The sequence below is a fragment of the Marmota flaviventris genome, chromosome 3 (assembly GCF_047511675.1).
Source record: "Marmota flaviventris isolate mMarFla1 chromosome 3, mMarFla1.hap1, whole genome shotgun sequence".
NCBI classification, from domain to species: domain Eukaryota; kingdom Metazoa; phylum Chordata; class Mammalia; order Rodentia; family Sciuridae; genus Marmota; species Marmota flaviventris.
The window spans coordinates 120617391-120637284 of NC_092500.1; the positions used below are offsets into that span (position 1 = coordinate 120617391).

At 42.8% G+C, this 19894-nt stretch overlaps 1 protein-coding gene across 19 annotated transcripts in view; it reads left to right on the forward strand.

Annotated features, from left to right (window-relative positions):
* Cacna1c (calcium voltage-gated channel subunit alpha1 C) overlaps positions 1-19894 on the forward strand; it is a 617874-nt gene that overhangs the window by 583572 nt on the left and 14408 nt on the right. For all 19 annotated transcript variants that reach the window (XM_027951043.2, XM_027951042.2, XM_027951019.2 and 16 more), the window contains 6 exons: positions 1077-1142; positions 2177-2268; positions 12026-12191; positions 12756-12883; positions 13587-13683; positions 15875-15977. In XM_027951043.2, coding sequence (XP_027806844.1) covers positions 1077-1142; positions 2177-2268; positions 12026-12191; positions 12756-12883; positions 13587-13683; positions 15875-15977 — 652 coding nt within the window. The remainder of the gene's footprint in view (positions 1-1076; positions 1143-2176; positions 2269-12025; positions 12192-12755; positions 12884-13586; positions 13684-15874; positions 15978-19894) is intronic.

Sequence of the window (19894 nt, forward strand, 5' to 3'; positions counted from 1 at the left end):
CACATGGCCCTGCTCAGCCCCCAGGTGGGGGAGGGGCGGCTCTTTGGGGATTTGAATCCTCAGCCCTCATGGAAGCAGAACTGGGGGCTGACCTGGTTACTGATCCCTAGGGTCAAAAGCTGTGGTGGCCGTATAGCCCCAACCCCAACGTTTCCCTGGGCTGGAAAGAGACAACAGGCTGGGGTGACCATGAGGAATGGCACTCTGAGAAGCCCAGTGCAGCTGGATGAGAAAAGCATTGAGTGAGCTCGCAGCGCCATCTAGTGTTGTGTGGCCGATGGCGACGCATTTCCTTCGGAGCAAGCATGTGGGCTCTTGGATCCCACAAAAGTAACTGGTGTGGAGGCCCAAAGTGCTTTCCCCAGCTGAGGCTCTGGAAAATTAAGCTGTCAGATAATATGTTGAGTGAATAAAACCTTTGGCATGTGACTCTGCGAGGTAGTGCACTAAGCACTCAGTAAGCCTCAAGTCATTTAAACGCCACAAACCCCCAGAGGCCATTGTTGTTCCCACGCTCAGATGAGGAAACTGCAGCTCAGAGAGGTTCGGTAACTTGCCCAAGCTCTGGTATCTGGAAAGTATTTTCACAACAGTAAATCCTGCTCCCACAACTAGTGGAGCAAAAGTCAGCTGAATAAAGAGGGGCACAGCCCACCTCCTCCACCTCTCCCCAGGTGTCAATGGCCAGCGGGGAGCACATCCTCCACCACTCTCTCCTTCCTCATGCTAATATTTCTGCGCAATTGAAGGAGGTTCAGCTCCCCCTGACTCTGCTCACTGCAGTAGTGCGGCACTGCATCCATCGTGCTGCAGCCTGCCGGGGTGGATCTCTGTGCTATAGCGTCACCTGCCTGGGTTCCATCCCCAGCACCACAAAAAGCAAATAAAAAACTAAAATGAGAAGTCAATGCTCATTTCTCAGGCTCTTCTAGGTGCCCAGTTCTTCTGGGCTCTTGGAAGTGCCCCCTGCCCAAAGTCAGGCAGCAGCTGATGGCTGCAGAGAAGGGGACACAGTGCTCCCTGGGAAGGGATCTTGTCCCCTGGGCCTAATTGGTGTCCTCTATGATTCCTTCCAGGCCCTGCCCTATGTGGCCCTTCTGATAGTGATGCTGTTCTTCATCTATGCAGTCATTGGGATGCAGGTAGGAAGAGCTCCCCACCCTCACTCCCTGACCAGGGCCCCAGGCCTGGGTTCTGTAACTGGTAAGGAAAAACTCAGAATTATGCAGTTGGCCTCAGAAAAAAACAACCCCTTCTTAGAAACAGCAAGAAGACTCTGATCTGCACCCCCCTGCTTTGCCCATGTCTGATGGGCCTGAGAATTCCCCTCCAACCAGTGACATTCAGAAACTAAGGACTGAGAGGGAAGAAGACAGAGGGAAAGGAGAACAGGAGGAAGGTAGTGCCTCCTCAAACATGCAGCAGTTCCTGGGGCCTCCCCTTCCCAGATGCCCACTACTCCTTCTCCTTCCCCAAACCAGAGTTCTTCAGCCTCCTCAGGGCTCCGGCTGAGTTCCCCAAGTCAGACTGGGACAGCCCTTCCCCTCCCCAGCACTGCACACTGGCCAGGAGCTTAAGCAAGCTCCCCACTTGCTCAGTGCAGAAAGACCTGAAGGTTGGTAGTCCAAACCTTTGTGATGAAAAACCCTCCCTTGACACCTGATAAAAGGGACCAGTTTCCAGGATAAGCATAGTTTTAAAGGGGCAGGAAAAAATAAAATAAAAAAGAAGAAACCTCTGATTTCAGGGATGAATTAAATTTGTCCAAGCCCCAGATCACCCATTCAATATCACTCCAAATCCAATAACCTAAATTGGGAGTGTTTGGACATAGGAGCTAAAATGGCAAACAAAGGAAGGCAGTGGACCCTGCGTCCCCACCCAGCAGGTCCTGATCACGGCCTCCACTCCTCTCAGCCCCAGCTCCTGCTGGCTGTGGGGACCTTGGCTGAGGGCCAAGGGCACAATTCTTCTTACATATGTCCACGGATAATTGGGACCAAGACTGGGGGGGGGGGGCTGCAGGTGCTGTCCAGGTCACATCAGGAGACTCTGGGGTATAGTTTGGACAATCTTTGAGTTACTTTGTCCCCTAAAGAGACTATTGAAAAACAGTGTTGGAAATTAGGGTCCTCTTCTCACAGGTCACTGAATTTCTCTTCCTTTCCTCTGCTAGGTATTTGGAAAAATTGCCCTGAATGACACCACAGAGATCAACCGGAACAACAATTTTCAGACCTTCCCCCAAGCTGTGCTGCTGCTCTTCAGGTGGGTGTCCAAGGACACAGGTGCACACATACACATCTGCATGATGACCTGTGGCCAGGTGTAAAGAAGAGTGAAGTGAGTTCGGAGGGTGAGAAAGAATGGAGTGGGTGCTCCCCTCACTACCCCTCCCCTTTCATTGTGATTTGTATTAACGTTCCATGAGCACTGAGTAGTCCATGAGTACTGGACTACTGGACACTGAAACCTGCTGGTAACCATCTAAAGCCGTTATAGGACCAAAGTCAAATATTGAAAGCACCCTGGCTTGGGATCTGAACAGGTTCAAAGCCAAGTTTGCAGCATGCTGGCTTTGTGACCTTGAGTAGGACATCTACTTTCTCTGAGCCTCAGTTTCCCCATAAAACAAATATAGGTGTTGATCACTATGCCAGTGTGTGTGCCATCTGCTGTGTTAGGTGGTTACGTCCACCTGCACTGACTTTTATATGCACTGAAGTCAGCCTTGAGCCTCTACACTTCCTGGAAGACCACCACCTTTGGAATGCTGGGGAGGGAGTGTTTCTCACAGTGCCCCTGATTGACTCTGTTCTGCAGCCCGCTTCTTCTCATCCAGGTCATGATAATCCCTGGACCAGATGACTTCTAAAGTCTATGCTAGCTGATCTATTCTATATGTGGCACTAGGAGAGGTAGTGAGCCCTGGAGTCCCCTTCCCAAGGGTCTCAGATAACCCACCTTTACCATGTCTCACAGGACCCATTCCCTAAACCCAAGTATCATAATTGCTCAAAAATGCATTATATCAAACTAGTGGACTCCCTAAATAGCAGTCTGACATCACCACCTCCCTTAGATTATAAACTATCAGAACACAGGTCAACTGCCACTCCACAGCAGCCTTCAAGCCCGTGCCACATTTAAATATGGAGTTGGACACAGATTTCAGAATGATCACCTGGGCCCATCTCCCCTCCTTTCCTTGATGACAGAAGACATTTCTTTAGAGAATAAATTTGTAACAGTGCTAAGGATAGGGGAAAAAAACTGGCATGTAAGAGTGCCTTAGGTGAACCAGAAATGTTGAGGGATTCCTAAATGGAGAAAGCAGGTTGGATTCAACTGTCAAAGGAACAAGAGCCAAGGAGCACACACCTCCAGACAGGGTGAGACTATGGGGAAGTGAGAGCAGCCCAGGGAGTCTCTAGGCTCAGGGTCAACAGATGCAAGGCACAGGAAAGACCTGGGGCTATGGTCCCGGAGCCCTGGTTCCTTAGGGACTTTTTCTATTGGGGATCATTTGCTAATTCTTGCAAGCTGGAAGCACCATCACGTGACATTTCATCCCTGGACTTTGGAGTTTGGAGAGACAGAGCATCCTCCTCCCCTAAGGGAACCCACACTCAAAAAGAAGCCACCTGCCCAGTCTACCTGCAGCATATCTTATCTCCCTTTCATGATCCCCAGGAAGGATCCTGGGAGGAGGACTTCATCCAGAGAGCTATGAACTGAGTTCTCCATCCCAAAGAGAAATCAACAATAATCCCAAAGTACTTGGGAGAAACTAACATCAAGAAAGAGAGGCCTCACACTTGATTCACAGATGAATGAGGAATAAATATAATTATCTTAAATATAATATAAATATAATAAATATAACTAATATCTTTAGAGAGACTAGAGAACATCACCCATCTGTTAATTAGAAGAAGTGCAGCAGCAGCAGCAACAACAACAACCCTTATTAAAAAGAGCAAAGTGAGCTGGGCACAGTGGTGCATGCCTATGATCCCAGTGACTTGGGATGCTGAAGCAGGAAGATCACAAGTTCAAAGACAACCTCATCAATTTAGTGAGGTCCTAAACAAGTTAATGAGATCCTGTCTCAAAAAAAAATTAAAAATAAAATAAAAAGGACTGGGTATATAGTTCACAGGTAAAGTAACCCCTGGGATAAATCTCCAGGAAGAGGGGGGAGGGGAGTAAAGTATGTACTAAAAAGAGAAAAATACAGTGGTTGAAATATTTTTTTTTAAAGTAGGATGTAGAGCAGAGGGGACACAGCAGAAGAATGAATTGATGCACTGAAAGATTAACCAGGGAATTCTCCTTAGATAGCTAAAGGACAAAAAGAAAATATGAAATGAAAAATCCTGTCTCTGAAATATAAATTCCAGACCAAAAAACCCAGAAGGAATGGAGAGAGTAAAATAAAGAAATGTGATCAATTAAAACTTTAAATAATAAAAGTGTGAACTTTCAGTTTGAAATTGCCTTCTAAGTGCAGAATAGACACATTATGATTACCTTTTAGAATATCAACAATAAAGAAAATATCTTAAAATCTTAAAAAGTGGGAAAACATCAACAAATTGAAGTTTCACAAGGCCTGATATCAAAGTGAGAAAAAGATGCTGCAAGAAACCAAAACTACAAGTCAGTACTCCTGGTGAGCATCGATGCAAAAATCCTCAACAAAATACTAGCAACTGAATTAAACCGTACATTAAAAATATGATTCCCCATGATCAAGTGGGATTTAAACCTGGAATGCAGGGATGGTTTAACATATGCTGATTAATAATGTGATACAGCACATTAACAAAATGAAGGATGGAAACTATATGATCCTCTCAATAGATGCAGAAAAAGCATTTGACAAAATTCATCCTCCTTCCATATTAAAACCTTTCAATCAATCAGGCATAGAAGCAAGGTACCTCAATACAATAAATACCATGTATGTAAAGTCCACAGTTAACATTATGCTGGATACTCAGAAACAAGGAAAGGGTGCCCACTCTCAGACATCCAAGTAGGAAAGGAAGAAGTGAAATTATCCCTTTGCTGATAACATGATCTTGTACAGAAAACCCTAAAGATTCCACACCAAAAAGAAAGAAAACAAAAACAAAACTGTGGCCTGGAGTTGTGGCTCAGCAGTAGAGTGCTTGCCTAGCACGTGCAAGGCCCTGGGTTCAATCCTCAGCACCACATAAAAATAAATAAATAAAATAAAGATATTGTGTCCAACTACAACTAAAAAATGAACATTAAAAAAACTGTTAGAACTGATAAATAAATTCAGTAAAATTTCAGGCTACAAAATCAGCACACAAAAATCATTAGTGCATTTCTTTGCACTAGCAGCACACTATCTGTAAAAAAAATTAAGAAACCAATGCCATTCACTATAGCATGTAGAAATAAAAATAAACTTAACCAAGGAGATGAAAGATCTGTATACTGAAAACTATAAAACACTGATGAAAAAAATAGTTGGCAACACAAATTAATGGAAAGGTATCCCATGTGCATGGATTAAAAGATTTAATATTGTTAAAATGTTCATACTGCCCAATGCAATCTATAAATTCAGTGCAATCCCTACCAAATTGCCAATGTCATTTTTCACAGAAATAGAAACAAAATGTTTATGAAACCACCAATGACCCTGAATAGCCACAGTAATCTGGAGGGAAACACACACACACACTCACACACACACACACACACACACACACCTGGAGGTATCACACTATCTGACTTCAAATCCATTAAAAAACTATAGTAATCAAAACAGCCTGATAGTTTAAAAACATACACATAAAAACAGATGCATAGAAACAGACAAATGGAAAATTGACAAATGGAACAGGACAGAGATCCCAGAAATAAACCCAACATTTATGGTCAATTGATTTTTGACAAAGGTGCCAAGATCACACAATGGAGAAAGAACAGTCTCTCCAGTGAATGGTGTTGCTGAAGAAGAAAAAGATTGATTTGCAAAGCATCAACTGGCCTTGGACTTCTCGTCAACAAAGGTGCACACTCGAAGCTAATGGAATAATGTGTTCAAAATTACAAGGAAAATGTACTTAGTTAGACTCCTATATTCAATCTAATCAGTATTCAAGTAGCAACTCAAAATAAACATTTCCAAAAATACAAGAACCTCAAAAGTTTACTCTCTCACATAACCCTGCCTCATTGTAATTATACAGTTATATACTTCCACAGAATGAAGAATGAATCTAAAAAGAGAATGAGCAACATCAAGAGTGAAGAAACTGTTGTAATACTTATTGTTATGACTTAGAAAAATAGAGACTGTAAAATTTATATGAAGATTTTTGCAGTAGTGGAGATCAAGCCAAAATAATTGTTAAGAGGAAAAATCTTAATAACAATTTGGAAGTAGAATCCCATATTATCTCAACAAGTTTGGAAGTGAGATAATAGTAAATTGAGAAACATGAAATTATGCCAAGATTCTTCTCTTGTACCAAGAGAAGAAGTGGATACTGTGTCACTCTTTATGCAACCAAGGGGAAAATGTGTACAAATACATACATTAAATATTGAAAGGTCAACTAGAAAAATGGAAATGGAATGTGTACATTCCAAGCCACAAAATAGAAAAAAATGGACAAAAAAACCTTAGCAATTTATGAAAATGAAGGAAGGGCTACTTTTGTAGCAAAATAAAATTGGAAAAATTAGAAGACAGAACAAAGATAATAAGAACAAAGATACTAATGATTACTAAAAATTAAATGAGTTAAGTTTCTCCATTAAAAGATCAATAATCCAGGGCTGGGGATGTGGCTCAGTGGTTAAGTGACCATGGGTTCAATCCCCAGTACCAAAAAAAAAAAAAAAAAAAAAAAATTCTAGCCATAGCCTATTTCTGAGAGAGGATGAAAATAAAGGGCTAGAAAAGTGCAAAGCAGTGCTTGAAGTGTCGATGTGACAACTGCAGTACCAGGGGAAAGGCATCATATAAGACAAAGGGGGCATTTGGCACTGGTAAAGGAATAGTCCACCAAGATCATTCCACCATATGACAATCATAAAACTACAGGAGCCTAACCATACACTTTGGAAGTGGATCTGATAGATGGGGATAGAACTCTAAGGAGAAAATACACACACACACACACACACACACACACACACACTCACACACACACGGGGTGTTGAATGCAGGTCACAAAAAATGACAGATCAGACAGATCAAAGTAGAAGAAATGGTAAAGCAAAGCCAAATAACACAGTTAACAGATTAATAAATTACTGTTCATTAATGGCAAAAGACACATCCTTTATAAGCACCTAGAAACATTCACAAAAATTAGCCATAACTTATCTCACAAAGCAGAATTTAATAAATCCTAAAACTTCTCTGACCTCAATATAGCAAAATTAGAAACTAACCATAAAAACAGTTGCCCTGCTCAGAAATTAGTGATAGTGTTGTATCTGACATACATGAGACGACCCATCAATACCAAAGGAAAATTCAGAATGTAAAATTTATTCATTTTTAAAATTATAATAAGTAAACTAATAGATGGTTAAAAAATAGCAAAAAAACCCCACCAAAATGTGAAGAAATGCATTCGTAAAAAATAAAAGCATAAATCAGCCAAATATAAAACAAAAGTAGATTTTATCAATAAATGCTAAAGCTGATTAAAAAAAACAATAAATAAGACTTTTATCAAATTTTTATTTTATTTAAATTTTTATCAAATACCAGATTTTTTTAAAAGGCACAACAATATTAGGCATACAAAAAGCAACATAATTATGGATGTAGAAGTGATTTTTAGAATTATAAGATAATTGTATGCTTTTTTAATGGCACCTCAGGTGATCAGCTACTTGAAGATGCTGAACATCTTTCCAGCCACTCACTGTTAGAAACTCATTAAAGTAGACCATGAACGTAAACTTGGTACCTTTCATGAGAGGTGAATGGCCATAGACATTGCTTCTGGCCCCCTGAGGAAAGGGCGGAAGGGTTATGTGGTTTGAATCAGTGGCTGGAACGACAAACTGAGGTTTCCCTGTGAAGCACAGCTGTGTGCACCTGCAACTGAGTAAGGGCTATTCCTGTTATAAACCAAGGCGAACTGGAGAAAAACACGTGCAGATCTATTCAGGGTTGCATTGTGTTGAATGTTCTCCATGTGGTTATTGTGAAAAAGAATACTTCTGGTTAGACTAATACTACTGTGCTTCATCACCTAGGACCCCAAAGAGCTAGCAAACCCCACAGATTTTCTAATAGTTCTAAATATCCACCAATTGTGTGTATGTGTGTGTGTGTGTGTGTTTATAAAAACCTGTGTTAGTTAGATTTCTATCACTGTGCCAAAATGCCTGAGAAAATTCACTAAATAAGGAGGAAAAGGGCTTGGGGTTGTAGCTTGGTGGTAGAGCATGGGTGAGGCCCTGGGTTCTATCCTTAGCATCACACAAAAATAAATAAATTAAATAAAGGTTTACAAAAAGGAGAAAAGGTTTGTTTTTGCCCAAGGTTTCAGGGATTTCAGTCTATGGTTATTTAACTTCACTTCTTTGGGCCTGTGGTGAGACAGAACATCTGATAGAAAGCTCATGGTGGACCAGAGCTGCCCACCTCATGGAGACCAAGAAGCAAAGAAAGTAAGGAAAGGGACAGGTTTCCTATATCTTCTTCCAGTGTATGACCCCAGTGACTTCACTCCCTCCCCTAGGCCCCACCTCCTCAAGGTTCCACCACCTCCAAACAGAGCCACAGACTAGGGACCAAACCTTCAACCATGTGCCTTCAGGGGACATCCCAGATCTAGACTACAGCAAAGCCCTAAACAAAGAATGTAAGAAACCTAGAACACAAGTGTGCACAGTTTAGCCTCATGTTCCTCCACCTGTGCTGCAACACAGCCACCACCATGTTGTCTTGAAGAAACAGGATACTAAGAAAAATAAGCAAGAGGCCAAAGAATATGCAAGACGTTGGGCCAAGAAAATGAAGGAGGTCAAAGAAAAATGTCAGGAACAGACTGCCCAATGATAGAGGCTGTACTCTCTGAGACCATCTACCTCTAGGTTTGAGTCCAGTCAAAACCAAGATTTTCTAAATGTAACAAATAAGATTAGACCTTAAAAGGGGGGTGAGGATATTATGAGCAAATTTATGTCAATATATTTAAAAATATAAAGTCAATGATGTTATATAGGGAAATACAAAGAAAAATTTTAAAACATTAACTGATAAAAGCAATAATCAATGAAAAAAATGCAAGCTTAGAAAACATTTAAAAGGTTTTCCACAAATAAAACAGTAAACAGTTTTCTGGCTTGTCACAGATTCAATATAGATTTGATGTAAGTATAGGCATCTCATATAAGATGTAGGTTGGTACCACTGTAACATTGGAATGCTCTAAATAAATAAATAGCATTAACTATGATAAAAATTGAAAAAATCGTCAAAATTTTAGCCTTCAAAAAGGCCCAAGCCTTAATATTTTTATTTGTGAGTTCTAACAAACTATAAAAGAATAGACCATTCCTATATTATAAAAATTTTCAGGATTAGAAAGAGGTGGCAAACCTCTACACTCATCCCATAATATGAACATAAACCTAATATTAATAAGGGAAGGAGAATAAAAACAAGTTATAAAAATGAAAATATGAATGGGACTGGGGATGTAGCTCAGCAATAGAGTACTTGCCCAGTATGAGTGCTTTGCTGGGTTCAATCCTCAGAACAGGAAGAGGAGAGGAGAAGAGAGGAGAAGAGAAAATGTGTTGACATAATTGTCAATGTTTGAAAACGACAAAAAAAAAAAAAAAAAGCCCAATCCAAGTAGAAAATCCAAGCAAAATAATTACAAATCTCTGTATAGGATCCATAAGGTGGGGAATTAACAAAGAGGAAGAATCATTATATTGTACTTGAAATAGCTAATTAGAAAACATAATGGATAAGATCCTATACTATCACTCTTTCTGCCTGTCAAATCAGAATCTGATCTGGAATATTATATTGCAAGTTTTGTCCAAAGCAATATAATATAAACATTATATTGGTTATTTAACTTCATTTCTTTGCAAGTTTTGTCCACTGCAATAAGAAAAATAAATTGAAAGTTAAGAATCAGATAAGAAACAAAAAAGCAAAAAAAAAAAAAATTTGCCAGTTCAGAATGTACAAGAGAAACTACAGATAAACTGTTGAAACCAGGAAGAAAGTTCTGCAAATCTGTATATAAAATCAGTTATTCTACACTATAACAAACTAATATAATTTAAAACTTCATCTTTTTGTTTGTTTGTTTGAGCTGGGTCTCACTATGTTGCCCAAGCTAGCATCAAAATCCTAGGCTTAAGGGATCATCCTGCTTCACTCCCAAGTAACTGGGACTATTGGTTTATAGGACCATGCCTGGCAAACTGCACCATTTTAAATATGCAACAAAATAAAGAAGGTACTTAAAAATAATGTAACAAAGGATGTATATGGGGAAATCATAAAATTTTACTGAAGACATTAAGTAAGGACTACATAAATGGATGCCATGTTCATGGCTGAAAGACCTTGTATCCTAAAGTTGTCAAGATTCCTTAATCTAAATTTTAATGCAATTCCACAAGACTCTCAATAGAACTATTCATAGAACTTGATGAACTGATTCTAATGTGTCTAAGGAATAGAAAAAGAAAGTGAACAATCAAGACAAATGAAAAACAAGAAACTGGAATTCATGCCCTATGAGAGAACAAGGTTCACTATAAACTATAATAATTAAGACAACATGGTACCAATGCTCCTTGGCAAGTAAACCTATGGAATAGAATGAAAAGACTAGCACAAGATTCACACGTCTATGGAAATAGAATTTATATCAGAAGAGCTATTTCAAATCAGTAGGCAAATCATATGAAGAAAAGTGTTATCTATGCAGAAAAAGATGAAAGCATATTCCTACCTCATATCAAAATAAAATTCAGGTTAATGTGTTATTGTGAAAAATGAAACTTTGGAAGCTTGAGGAGAATATCTTAATGTCCTCAAACAGGAAAGGACTTATTAAATGAGAGGCAAAGAGCACGAAACATAGTGCAAAAAATTATAAATTTGACCTCATTAAAATAAAAAACTTAGATTTATCAAAATATACCTTAAAAAAAAAACCTAGAGAGACAGACCAGTCACAGGCTGGAGGAAGATACTTGAAATGCATATGAATAACAAAGGATGGTGGTAAAAACCACCTAAAGGACCCAACAAATGAAGAGGAAGACAACTCATGAATCAACAAGCAAAAACAGCAACATGCATTTCAACAGAAGGTGAAATTAAATTTCTCAACCCACTGGGGGTGTTGAAACTAAACAAAAACAGCAATGAAGTATCATTTCACACCATCGTGTGAGCAACACACTTTAAAATCCACTGAGAGCTGATGGGTCTGTGGAGAATGGCATTTCTCCTACCCTGTGAAAGGGGTCTGCACTGGAGAATATGCACCACCTAGTAAATATGAAAACACATGTGTCTTCATCTGGCAATCCCACCCCTGGGCAGATGCCCGAGATGTGGACATGCCTGGTCTTCACAGTGTTAATTATAATAGAAAAAAATTTTAATTGAAAAACCTAGATGTCTCTCAACAGGAGGGTGATTTTTGATTTAATGGCATGGTCATTAAATGTACTCCTGTATTGCAATTAAAATAAACTAGAACTAAAATGTATCCAAATGGTTAAATCTCAAAAACTTTGCATGGATTACAAAAACAACAAATTTGCAGAAAGGGTACAATTTGTTACTCTCTTGTATAAAGCTTTAGAACATTCAGAATGATGCTGAATGTTTTCATATTTGGTGAGCATATCTGAGTGCTCAGGGAGTGATAAATACCACATTTGTTTCCTGGGAAGGATGCCAAAAGAGTTTCAATTGTATGTATAAGATTGACTACATGGGTGCTGGGGCCTCTTTTCTCTCCTCCAGGTGTGCCACGGGGGAGGCCTGGCAGGACATCATGCTGGCCTGCATGCCAGGCAAGAAGTGTGCCCCAGAATCCGAGCCCAGTAACAGCACAGAGGGAGAGACGCCCTGTGGCAGCAGCTTCGCCGTCTTCTACTTCATCAGCTTCTACATGCTCTGTGCCTTTCTGGTAAGTTGGGGGGACTTGCTAGCCCCAGGAAACTAGGACAGTCTCAGGGCAGCCCCTTGACTCTGCAGCTTACTGTCAGGGCAATACATAGAAGATGGCTTGGGGACACTAAGTCAGTTGTAATGTCCAGCCACACTGGGAGAAGATCAGGAAGACTGGGCCAGGCAAACTCGGCCATCCTCTTTTTTGTTCACATTCCCAGAGGACAAAGGGGATGTGTTGAGGCTCAGCAGAAACTTACACATTTTGGCACCTTGATGAGGAGTGAGAGAAAGGTGGCAGATAAAGCCACCCTCTGGCCTTGGCAGCCCTTCATGGCACCATGTTATAAGGGAGGCTGTCCAGCCCACAGGTAGGGGTCACCCCACACAATGCTCAGGGCAGTGAGTCATGCTCATGTCCATGAGACCCAAGTTCTCGGGCCTGGTATTTTAAATGTTGACATATTGCTGGTATTTAGAAATGTTGGCTTCTGCCACGCCTGAGCTGGCAAGGTGGGTTCAGGTGGCAAGTGTGTAAGAAAGTCCTTGTGGAGCCCCTCATGGTACCTACGGTTCCCTGCAGATCATCAACCTCTTTGTAGCTGTCATCATGGACAACTTTGACTACCTGACAAGGGACTGGTCAATCCTTGGTCCCCACCACCTGGATGAATTTAAGAGGATCTGGGCAGAGTATGACCCTGAGGCCAAGTAAGTTCCCTGAGGGAAATCCTGTGGAAGACGTCCATGATGGGTTAGCATGGGGTGGATCAGTGGGAAACACTGAGCTGTCAAAAGCCTGCAAGAGGCCAAGACCCTTTGACTAAGTTGAGAACATGTCAGTTGATGGAAGGGCAGGAGAGACTAGCATCAGGAATAACTAGTAAGTACTCACTTCAGGATATTTAGGGCTAGGAAGATCTTGACTCTATCCCTGACCTCAGGTCTAAGGATACCCTCATCTGTTGATCATCTTTGAATGACATCCCATAAATTCCTTTTTTTTTTGGGGTACTGGGGATCGAATTCAGGGCCTTGTGCATGCAAGGCAAGCACTCTACCAACTGAGCTATATCCCCAGCCCCCATAAATTCCTTTTGGTTAGATGGTTAGTGTGCCGAAGCAATGAGTTCATACTGAGGAATTTAATTGCACGACTCAAATCCCTTCCACCTGGCACATAGCATAGACAGAAAATTGTCCATTAAAATCTTAACATATGCACATTGATTTTTGTATTGTTTTGGGGATTTTATGATGCAATTCTGCAGTCTGCCCTATTTAACCAGAAAGGCCACAGTATGGAGAGTACCCCTCTGTAGGTAGACCCCCACCTCCCTGATACATGAATCCTGGGCTGCAGACAGAATCCATGACCCTGACCATTCTTCCCCTCCTCTCCTTCCTCTTGCAGGGGTCGCATCAAACACCTAGATGTGGTGACCCTCCTCCGGCGTATCCAGCCCCCCCTGGGGTTTGGGAAGCTGTGTCCTCATCGTGTGGCCTGCAAAGTAAGAAGCAACCTGTGTTCTGGGGGTTGGGAGAAAGAGAAAATATGGGAGGCGAGATGAGATGCTTGTTTTACCTTGTGACCTTGGTCAGACCAGAGATCCTTAAGGGAATAAAGATAATAATGTATGTGTCTGAAGAAATGAGCCTGGGCAGGTTGTATTGTAAGGATCCCTCTAGATCTAAGTTCTCAGATGCAGTAAAGGAACTACAGGCTGAATGCCTCATGTCCCAATGAGCCCTGTGTCCTGTCTGAATTAAGGACTTGGTCTGCCCAGCAAGCTGTAGCACCCTGGCCTCCTACAGGACCTCCAGCTTGGAGTGATGGGTGCGGAGTTCTTTCCCAGGAGCCGGAGGGCCAATAGAGAGGCCATGCCTTGACTTCAGGGATCTGCAAAGCACTAATATTTTATGAAAAATCACTCAAACACTCAAAATTTTGCCAAAGAGAGATTCTGCCACTGGTAAAAGTGGCAGTGTCACCAAGTCTATGCAATCAGTGAGTCTAAGAAATAAGTTAAGATAAAAATACTGGGGCTGGGATTGTGGCTCAGCGGTGGAGTGCTCGCCTAGCACGGGAGGGACCCAGGTTCGATCCTCAGCACCACATAAAAATAAAGGCATGTGTGTGTCCATTTACACCTAAAAAATAAATATTAAAAAAAGATAAAAATACTAAGTTCTGTTAGACACACCTCTGCCTGACCCTGAGATTGAGCATCATTCTCAGCCCCTGACCCCTCTCTTGCCTCGTTGTAGCTCCAATCATGCAGCCCAGTAATTGCTGAGGAATGTCACTCCCACTCCTGCCCCTCTTCTTTCACCTCCCATGCCACCTCCTTTCTCACCACTTTGTACTCCCTGTTGGAATAATAATGAGCTGAGAAAGAGCTGGGGGGAAATGAGGCCAAAGAGCTGCATCGGGGAAAAACCCAAATGGTGGAAGGATTCAGGTCTGTGGATAATCCACTCATAGAAAATGGAGAAGAGAGAGATTATGGAGCCTTCTGCTTTGCTTAGTTTTATTCAAGTTATAGAAAATATGAGAGATAAAGAGCACTCTGTTAGCTTTCCATCACTGTGACAAAATAACTGAGAAAAGATTTATTATAAAGCCAATTTATTATTGGCTCACAGTTTCAGTCCATGGTCCCTTGGCCTTGATGATCTGGGCCTGTGGTAGCCCAGTACACCATGACAGGAGTCCATGGTGGAGGAAAACTATTCACCCCATGGTGGTCAGGAAGCAAAGAGATAGAAGGGGCTGGGGTCCCAATAGCCCCTTCAAGAGCATGCCCTCAATGACCTAACTTCTTTCCATGAAGTCCCACCTCCTAAAAGTTCCACCACCTCCCAAAAGTGTCACAGACTGATGACCCGTCCTTCAGCTCATGGGCCTTTGGGAGCATTTGAGATCCAAATCATAACAAGCACAAATCAATGTAAAGTAGAGGCACGATGGGAAAAGGACGTGCCTAGCAGCTGAAATGTACCCATGGAAGCCTCCAGACAGGACTAGGAGGTCTGAATATGGGGCTTTAAGCTTTCCAACTCACACTGCCCATGAGACTCAAAAACACCCAGTGTCTCAGGAAAGGACAGCACTTCCTGGCACAAGGTCTACAGGAGGACCCCATGTGGTCTGAGAAGCAGCCTCCTTGACCACACCCTGGTGTGGACGCCATGATGAGCATCACGCTGCTCTTTGTCACGATGACCTCGTGTGCACTGACAGCCCCTCACAGAGCACAGGGATCTGTGGAATGGAGGTGGGAAAGAGGGAAGAGGCATACCACCCTACCTGGAGTCAGCAAGCCTCTGACGCGGCTTGATGTAGCAGTGCCTGGTGCACAGCTGCCCTTCATTGCCAGCAGAAGCACACCCCGAGGCTGAGCCACACTGGGCAGGACAGCAGGGAGGGTGGGCTTAACATCCCTTTGTGGAAGGTCCAAGGACACATTCCATCCGTCCCCCACTCTGTGGAGAAGGGCAAGAGTTCTCAAATCAAAGCCCAGATTCTCCCCAGAGAAGGTTTTGAGTACATTGCAGCAACCCACGCTTCACACCCACCCACTCCCAGCAGCACCCACACAAGTCACCAGGCACCCTCCCAGCATTTCCACCATGGTGGTTATGTAGGGCCTTTGAGAACCATCTTCTGTAATCTCTGGCTTTGCCTCCTCTCTCCTCCAGCGTCTGGTCTCCATGAACATGCCTCTGAACAGCGATGGGACAGTCATGTTCAATGCCACCCTGTTTGCCCTGGTCAGGACAGCCCTAAGGATCAAAACAGAAGGTAAGGACCATCCATGGACCACTGGAAGAGCCACTTGGAAGGTCCAGCCAACCAACCAGAGAGGAGCTCAGCAGCCTGCAAAGTGCTCAGGGACCTTCCCACCCAGTACCGCATAGAGCAGCGAGACATGATAACCTGCTTTCTGAGTTGCTGTGATTAAAAAACCCAACCACAACAATTGTAAAGGAGGAAAAGTTTATTTGGGGGCTCCTAGTTTCAGAGGTCTCAGTCCATAGGCAGCTGGCTGCATTCCTCAGGGCTCCAGGTGAGGCTGAGCAACATGACAGAAGAGTGTGGTGGAGGGAAGCTCCTTACATGATGATCAGAGAGAAGAGAGAGAGATCTCCACTCACCACATACAAAGGCATACACCCCCATGACCCACCTTCTCCAGCCACACCCTACCTGCCTCAGTCACCACCCAGCTAATCCCACCAGGTGGATTAATTCACTGATTGGGTTAAGGCTCTCCTAACCCAGTCATTTGTCCTCTGAACCTTCTTGCACTGTCTCACATCCAGATCACAACACTGGGTCTTAAGGAGGCCCTTCCTGCTCATGTTTTCTTTGTTTCTCAATGACCTCTTGGCCTCTGGTTTATTTATCTTGAGCTCTCCTTCTCCATTAAAGTCTAGAAATTATTCTGGTGTTGACTTGATGTCTAGGGTATAGTTCAAAATACAAAAGGGGATGATTGTTACCTGAAGCAGGACTGAGCCCTCGAGGGATATGCACTGGCTACAGGTGGGTTTCTCAAATGCTCAACTCTCTTTTGAAATTAAAAGGACTCATGTTGGGAAGGGGACATAACTACAGGTGGTAACTATGGTGGAGTCGCATACCATTATGCATGCTGTCCCTGGCACAAGGCGATCAGCCCCTTGACAGGTAGGGGTTAAGGTCCTACCTGTGCTACACTACTCATGCTACACTACTCAGCCTATGGTCCACACACACACAAGCCACTTCCAGTGAGTCCCTTCTAGTTTGCACAGAGGCACCCTGTGGGCTAGCAGTGACCCTGGTTTAGGTCATCTGCTGTCTATCTCTGAACCACTCTGCAAAAGTCTGTATAAAATGTGTCTCAAAACATGCCCTTGTTCTCCAAGAGCCTGTAGCCATTCAGTGCTTCTTAGAGTGTGGTCGAAAGACCATGAGCCACAGGATTAGCTCTTGGGACTTGGTCAAAGCTGAGTTCCGGTACCAGCTCGGATTTACCAAACCTGAGTGTCTGTGACTAGGGCCAGCAATCTGCACTGTGGACCAGCTGCGTGGATGATTTGTGTGTGAGCTGGAGTCTGACACCCACTGGTGCAATAATAGGAGAAGATACACACGAGGCGAGCAGCGTGTTTTCTTCCCCTTCTTACACTTCACCCAGGAGCCCGGGCTGCCAGCCAGTGTTTTCCTTTGGTTCCACAGAAGGGGCAGTAAGAGGGAGATGGGAGGTTTGTGTCTGCGTCTCAGCTCTCTCACCAACATGCATGTGATTCTTTATTCTGTCTTCATTTGTAAAATAGATAAAGGTGATGACATCTGAGAATTTAGTTCAGTGCATCACCAGGAGAGGTGCCTTCTTTCAGTTAAATCTTTCCAGAGAATAGCAGAAACCTCTGAAAGGAAGGGAAATGAGAACCTGTCCAGCAACATGCCTGTCAAAATTATGAGCTAATTTTAAAAATTAAACACAAGTCAAATTTTGCTGAAAAAAATAAAGCAAAGGCTAAAAAGTATGCCATTGGTATCAATGCAATAACTCAATCCAAAATGGCTACCAATGGGCTTACTTCTGGCTAAAAAGAATTAGGTAGACATGTAGTACACAAGTGTGTGCACAACAGAAGAAAATCAGAAGGAAAGTTGTTAATACATTAATATGGAATATCACTGAGTGGCAGAATCTTCTTCCTTTAATTCTATTCTTTCCAAATTTTCTACCATGTCTATTATTTCATTTATGTTCAGGGAAAGGGTTTTATCTTCCAATAAAGGAAGACACTGACTACTGGAAGGAATATGCAGTATTACTAGAAACTTGGGATAAACTAAGGCTGAAAGTTTGGGTTCCATAGAGAAACAAAAATTACTGATTGAGCAGTGTTGAAGCTGCACTGTCTGCAAACCAGGTCCCAACAAAGTGCCACCAGCAGTAGCACCAAGTTTGCTGTAACCAGACTTATCCAGAGACAAGAGGAGAAACCAGCCTCTGGGAACTTTAGCCAAGTCCAGAATTCAAGAAAATCTTTGAAACAGACATCTCAGAATAGCCACCAACACACCTGTACATACATTTGAGGGTGATCCTCCAGGCTCTCCACAGACTTGTTAAAATCAAGACTTGGAGACAAGGGAAAGAAAGGTGAGAAAACATAAATTTGTGAGGAGAAGACTTAGAGCGGCCTTGGCCCTTCAGGCTTTTGTGAGTGGAAGGAAGTGAGAGAAGTTCACACTGACTTTGGAGAACCAGCGCTCTTTCCAGTAGCAAGCCTTAAAAATACTTTGATGATATAAAGCAACGGGCAGTGACACTGCACAGCACATAGATCATTATGACACTAAAGGAAAACCTGGAGAAAAACATGAAAGAGCCTTTGGAAGATGTATTTGTTTCCTGGGTCTTCTATAACAAATGATCAGAAACCAGGTGGCTTAAAACAAGAGAACTTACTCCCTCACAATTCAGGGAACCAGAAATCTTTTAAAAGTAAGGTACAGGCAGGTGGGTCCCAGCTAAAGACTAGGAGGAGCTGTGCCTGCTTCTCTTGAAGCTTCTGGTGGTGGCTAGTGACACTAGCTCTCCTGGGCTCACAGCTGTGTCACTGCATCTTTACCTCCCTCTTCACATGACCTTCCCCGTGTGTCCCTGTGTGCCTCTCTGCTTTGTGTAAGGATACTGGGCATATTGGACTTAGAGCCCACCCTTATCCTATATGACCTCATCTTAACTAGTTACATCTCTGAGGACTCTTTTTCCAGCTAAGTCCACATTCCAAGGAGCCAGGTAGACATGAATTTTGGGAGGATGCCCTTCAACCCAGTCCAGAAGTTTATTTGAGCATTGTTTTAATTGGGACTCAGATTGTGTATGTTAGAAACCTCTGACTTCCTTCATCGATGGCCTCCATGGGAAGCCCAGAAGTTGTCCTCTGGCTTCAGCTACTGTTTGAATCTGACCTTCTAAGGAAGAACTGAGAAGCCCTCACTCCCTCTCCATGGCCACATCTGCTTGCTCTCCTGGGTGGCTTTAGACCTGGGTTTGAATGCAAGCAGTCTGACCCCAGAGCTCTCCTTGACGCCCTACAGCATTTCCATGTAATAGCAGTATCCATCACCTGTACTGCTTTCCTAACCCTGGATAATAAATTAACACACACTTAAAAAAAAAAAAAAACACCCAGTTATTAGCTCACAGTTCTGTAAGTCAGAAGTCCAGCATGGAGTAGCTAGGTTCTCTGCTCAGGGTCTTGGGAGACCAAAATCAATATTAACCAGGCTGTGCGCCCTTCTGGAGGCTCTGAAGAAGATACCACCTCTGAGTTCATTCACATTGTTGAAAATTTTCAGTTCCTGCCATTATGGGTGTGTAATCCTCATTCGCCTGCTTGCTGTCAGCTGGGAACCACTCTCAGTTCGTTCCATAGCATGGGTATCTGTGCTCTTCTAGTCCAGCCAGGGTCCATCCCTCTCATTTTCTCTCTGCTCCCAGCTGGTGAGAACCCTGGATTGTTAAAGGGCTCATGTGATTAGGTCAGGCCCACAGAGCTCTTCTCCCTGGCTGACAGTCATAGGTGCCCTATGACGTAATCTAATTGCAAGAGTAAAATCCATTTTATCCTCAGGCCCAGGGATTATGCATCATGTGTATGGTGGTGGGGTGGGGCAGGTATCTTGCATAGCATCTAGAATCCTGCCTAGCA